The sequence below is a fragment of the Aquarana catesbeiana genome, unplaced genomic scaffold (assembly GCF_042186555.1).
Source record: "Aquarana catesbeiana isolate 2022-GZ unplaced genomic scaffold, ASM4218655v1 unanchor225, whole genome shotgun sequence".
Classification (NCBI taxonomy): Eukaryota; Metazoa; Chordata; class Amphibia; order Anura; family Ranidae; genus Aquarana; species Aquarana catesbeiana.
This window is the reverse complement of record NW_027362652.1, coordinates 880,278-886,277: the sequence shown is the minus strand read 5'-3', so window position 1 is coordinate 886,277 and position 6,000 is coordinate 880,278. Positions and strand designations below refer to the sequence as shown.

The 6,000-nt window shown below is 42.0% G+C and overlaps 1 protein-coding gene across 3 annotated transcripts in view; it reads right to left on the bottom strand.

The window, feature by feature from the left end:
* Positions 1 to 2,223: 2,223 nt before the first annotated feature.
* LOC141121553 (uncharacterized) overlaps positions 2,224 to 6,000 on the bottom strand; it is a 52,412-nt gene continuing 48,635 nt past the window's right edge. For 2 of the 3 annotated variants that reach the window (XM_073611180.1, XM_073611179.1), the window contains one exon: positions 2,224 to 4,087. In XM_073611180.1, the coding sequence (XP_073467281.1) occupies positions 2,736 to 4,087 (1,352 nt within the window). In that variant the 3' untranslated portion in view covers positions 2,224 to 2,735. The remainder of the gene's footprint in view (positions 4,088 to 6,000) is intronic. The other variant, XM_073611181.1, reaches the window with a different exon arrangement.

Sequence of the window (6,000 nt, the reverse complement as noted above, 5' to 3'; positions counted from 1 at the left end):
ACATTCTGCTTAAACTAATAACACACAAAGAATTAAATGTTACCATGTTTTTATTGAACACACCATGTAAACATTCACAGTGCAGGTGGAAAAAGTATGTGAACCCCTAGACTAATGAGATCACCAAGAGCTAATTGGAGTGAGGCTGAGGTGTCAGCCAACTGGAGTCCAATCAATGAGATGAGATTGGAGGTGTTGGTTACAGCTGCCCTGCCCTATAAAAAACACACACCAGTTCTGGGTTTGCTTTTCACAAGAAGCATTGCCTGATGTGAATGATGCCTCGTATAAAAGAGCTCTCAGAAGACCTACTATTAAGAACTGTTGAGTTGCATTAATCTGGAGAGGGTTATAAAAGTATCTGCAAAATCCTTGCTATTCATCAGTCCACAGTAAGACAAATTGTCTATAAATGGAGAAAGTTTAGCACTGCTACTACTCTCCCTAGGAGTGGGCATCCTGTAAAGATGACCGCAAGAGCACAGCGCAGACTGCTCAATGAGGTGAAGAAGAATTCTAGAGTGTCAGCTAAAGACTTACAAAAGTCTCTGGCATATGCTAACATCCCTGTTAGCGAATCTACGATACGTAAAACACTAAGCAAGAATGGATTTCATGGGAGGATACCACAGAGGAAGCCACTGCTGTCCATTGCTGCATGTTTACAATTTGCACAATAGCACTTGGATGTTCCACAGCAGTACTGGCAAAATATTCTGTGGACAGATTAAACCAAAGTTGAGTTGTTTGGAAGAAACACACAACACTATTTGTGGAGAAAAAGAGGCACAGCACACCAACATCAAATCCTCATCCCAATTGTGAAGTATGGTGGTTGGGGCATCATGGTTTGGGGCTGCTTTGCTGTGTCAGGGCCTGGACGGATTGCTATCATCGAAGGAAAAATGAATTCCCAAGTTTATCAAGACATTTTGCAGGAGAACTTAAGGCCATCTGTCCACCAGCTGAAGCTCAACAGAAGATGGGTGTTGCAACAGGACAACGACCCAAAGCATAGAAGTAAAACAACAGAATGGCTTAAACAGAAGAAAATACGCCTTCTGGAGTGGCCCAGTAAGAGTCCTAACCTCAACCTGATTGAGATGCTGTGGCATGACCTCAAGAAAGCGATTCACACCAGACATCCCAAGAATATTGCTGAACTGAAACAGTTCTGTAAAGAGGAATGGTCAAGAATTACTCCTGACCGTTGTGCACGTCTGATCTGCAACTACAGGAAATGTTTGGTTGAAGTTATTGCTGCCAAAGGAGGTTCAACCAGTTATTAAATCCAAGGGTTCACATACTTTTTCCACCTGCACTGTGAATGTTTACATGGTGTGTTTAATAAAAACATGGTGATATGACTGATTTCTGATTGGGACTCTAAAACAAAGTTAATACTGCAGCTGCAGGAACAGATTCACGGGACTCAATCACTGTGTTTAAAATGTCCGTTCAGTGAAAATTTATTATTACATGTTATTTTATACATAGATAAGAAAGGGGTGGTGTGAGATGTTATTAAAAACTAACAAATAGAAATATGTTATTAAAAGCTAACAAATAGAAATATATTAATAAAAACTAGTGAATAGAACAATTGCAAAAGTAAAACCTTGAGAAGGGAGGGGGGAGTAGAGAGCATTTAGTAGGAGAAGTGTCTGTGTGTTAGGTGAAGGTTACAGAACACATTTCAACAGTGAGAACAAAATGGAGTCTCTTGTGCTTAAATGAACAGTACAGTGAATGTCCATGTCAATGGTAACATTTAATTCTTTGTGTGTTATTAGTTTAAGCAGACTGTGATTGTCTATTGTTGTGACTTAGATGAAGATCAGATCACATTTTATGACCAATTTGTGCAGAAATCCATATCATTCCAAAAGGGTTCACATACTTTTTATTGCAACTGTATCAGTGATAAGACACACTTGCCACTTACTACTGCGTGTAGTACCGCCACGCTAGCATCCCTTTTTATACCTGTAAAACGAAAAGTCCCAATTTGACTTGAACCCTCATCGTACATCATGGAGTTGATTTACCCTCATCTTGGGGCTTGGTTGGTCTACATACTATACCCAACAGACAGTGATACCATCACATTCACAGGAGGATAAACAACAAGTCCTGCTTCGTATGGCTCTATAACTTTCCTTTCCATACCTTCATTCAAGAACGGTGGTCTTTGTAGGAAAATAAATGCAGGCTTATCCAAACTTGTTCATATGGTGACAATGCAGCATACTTTATAAAATCTATCAAATAATCAGCAACCAGAGATGAACGTAGGTTCAGTCTGAACTTGGAAGTTAGCTGAATTGCTGGGCCAAAGAGCTGTGGACCAGAAGATTTCCCACAATGCAGCTGCACATATACAAAGTGGTGGGGATGCACATCATTGACCTAATATGGTCAAGTGACAGTATTAGGTCAATGATGTCATGAGCCCCCCCACTTTGTTACTTGCAGCTACGGGCCAAGGAATCCCCCCCACCCACAGCTCATTAGGCAGGTGAGGATGTGATCGATCATGTAGCTGCTTTCCATGAGTTTGGGTGAACTGGGTTTAGATCTGAACCAAGCTCATCCCTAGCTGTAACATTTCAAGCCTTACATAGATCTCTTTTAAGCATAACACAAACACAAAAACTTTGATAATATTATTTTTCTAATGTCTGGGGCCACGGGCGGACCTGGTGTGGGCTTGCCGTATGAGAGATACTGGATTATTAAGCTGTACTAAAATTGAAAGCCGATTCTACACTATAATGAGAAATAATTTTTTTGTGTTTTTTTTGGTGTTCAGAAAGATAGAACTTCCGTGAAAAACATTTCTTGCACTCAGGGCATGAATACGGCTTCTCCCCCGTGTGAGATCTCCGATGTATAACAAGTTCTGATTTCCGTGGATAACATTTTTCGCACTCAGAGCAGGAATACGGCCTTTCCCCCGTGTGAGATCTCTGATGTATAACAAGGTCTGACTTCTGTGTATAACTTTTTCCGCAATCCGGGCAAGAATACGGCTTCTCCCCCGTATGAATTCTCTGATGTTTAACAAGTTCTGGTTTCCCTGTAAAACATTTCCGGCACTCAGGGCATGAATACGGCTTCTCCCCTGTGTGAGATTTTTGATGTTTGACAAGGTCTGCTTTCCGTGGATAACATTTCCCACACTCAGGGCAGGAAAACACCTTTTCTTGCATGTGGCATATCTGATGTGCAGTAAGCCTACACTTCTGTGAAAAAGATTTTCCACACTCAGGACAGAAATACGGCTTCTCCCCTGTGTGAGATCTTTGATGATTCATAAGGTGTGATTTCCATGGAAAACTTTTTCCGCACTCGGGGCAGGGATAAAGCTTCTCCCCTGTGTGTAATCTCTGATGTATAACAAGGTCTGATTTCTGTGAAAAACATTTCCCACATTCAAGGCAGGAAAACGGCTTCTCCCCCGTGTGAATCCTCTGATGTCTGTAAAGACTGGACTTCTCTGAAAAACATTTCCCGCACTCAGAACAGGAAAAAGGCTTCACGCCTGTGTGAGATTTTTGATGTCTAAGAAGGTCTGAGTTACGTGTATAACAGTTTCCACACTCAGAGCAAGAGTATGGCTTTTCCCCTGTGTGGGATCTATGATGTCTGACAAGGTCTGAATTCCGTGTAAACCATTTCCCACACTCAGAACAGGAATGTAGCTCCTCACCTGTGTGAGATCTGTAATGTATGACAAGTTCTGATCTATGGAGAAAACATTTCCCGCACTCAGAACAAGAATGCAGTTTTTCACCCGTGTGCGATCTCTGATGTACAGGAAGACTTGATTCAGAGATAAAACTTTCCCCACATTCAGGAATGGAATATTTTTCCTCCCCCTGAATTCCGGCACCATCCCTCACAATATAAGGCTGTTCAGAGTCAGAGGGATTTAGTAGTTCATCCACACTGTGAAGTCCACCATTGAAAGCTGAGGTTATCATCTCTTCTCCTACACAATCTCTTGTGATGTCCTCATCTTCCATTTTAGAGCTTAGAGATAAAGTGAGACGATCCTTTGAGGGTTGCTCCATGGTGGTGTGTCCTGGAAAAATATAAAAACATGATCAATAGATACAAGAGGGTTAGATTACTTATATCAAGATTCCACCTGGATCAGGTAGATTTTAGTGAGTAGATGTTCTCTGTGGATGTCCCAACCAGCTGTGACTTCCCCTCTCAAGTAAAAGGACCTTTGTTCCTCTTCCCAGATCACTTCTACATTTACACAGCCTTGACAGAAGAGCAGGAACCAATGAGGACTGGGAGGTGTTCTTCACACAACCACAAGCCTAGGCACTGGGTCATGTGATCTCTGATAATGTAGAGGTTCAGTCTTGCAGACCCTTTAGCATACAACTAGTGACCACAGGCCTAGGCTTTTGGTGATAAGCTGCACTGAATGGTGCTTGCAGCAGTATTGTCTCCTAGAAATAATTGTTTATGTTTTGATGTTACTCCTTACTTATGATGGGCAGAACACCTGGGTTTGGTTTGTGGTGCATTTGGCAAACTTTACCTAAGTTCAGATGCCAAAATCTGAACCCCGCTGAAATCAATGGGAGATTAATCATAGTAATCAATCATTGGTATTATCCACACTAATAGGTAAAGAATTAAAAAAGGAAAGGAGGTAGGGCACTGACTTGTGGAAAATTGAAAAAAATCCCTACATCTATACCAGACCCTAATGCCGCGTACACACGAGCGGAATTTCCATCAGAAAAATCTTGGATGGTTTTTCGGACAGAATTCCGCTCAAGCTTGCCTTGCATACACACGGTCACACAAAAGTTCTCTGAACTTTCGACCGCCAAGAACGCGGTGACATACAACACTACGACGAGCCAAGAAAATGAAGTTCAATGATTCGAATGGTTTCTGAGCATGCGTGATTTTTTTTCGCATCCGAATTGCATACAGACGATCGCATTTTTGGATAGGAACTTTTCCCGACCGAAAAATAGAGAACATGTTCTTAATCTTTTGCTGGCTGGAATTCCGCCAGCAAAAGTCCGATGGAGCATACACACGGTCGCATTTTCCGACCAAAAGCTCTCATCTGAGTTTTGCTGGCAGCATTTCCGATCGTTTGTACGCGGCATTATCCTGGATTAGGGTCTTGTATAGATGTTAATGGGTGACCCCATGTAAAAAAAAAAAAAAAAAAAAAAAAAAAAGAAAATCTTTAGGGTTTCTCTAAAAAGACATACCAGACCTTTAACCCTAATGAGGGTGTGGTATAGAGGTCAAGAGGGGCCCCACAAAAAAAAAATGTAAAGAAATGATGTGGGTCTCCCCCAAATACCACAGCAGACCCTTATCCGAGCATGCAGTCTGGCCGGCCAGGAATGGGGGGGGGGGGGGGGACAAGCATATGCCCCCCCCCCCCTCCATATCAGGCCACATGCCCTTTACACCCCACTGGCAAAGGACCTTGTCTGCATGTTCATGAGGACAAAAGGCCTCTTCCCCACAACCCTGGCCCAGTGGTTGTGGGGGTCTGGGGGCAAGGAGCTTATTATAGATAACAGTCTGGTAAGGGTTATGGAGAGGATTTCACAATTTGATATGGTCTAGTTAGGAATTTGGATGGGACACCAATTTTTTTCCTTTTTTGCGTGGGGTCCCCCCTCAAATTCATACCAAACATGAAAAGACTTAAATGATATTTGGGGAGGACCCCACACTTTTTTATGTGTTAGCCACTATCTTCGCACCAAGCCTAAAGCCCATCATCTTACTTTTTATCACAACAAGACTGTTAATAGAGTTTTATGTTAACATTGAGCTAAAAGTCATCCCAAACAAGAAAGACAAACCTCAGAATCTACATAAATCATTACATAAATTGTGTCTGCAGCACAGAGAAGGGGGTTTATCTGAGAGAAGAGAAGAAATAATGTGCAGGACGGGTATCAGCGACTATTATCAACCTATTATTGGCTGGTGTCACTT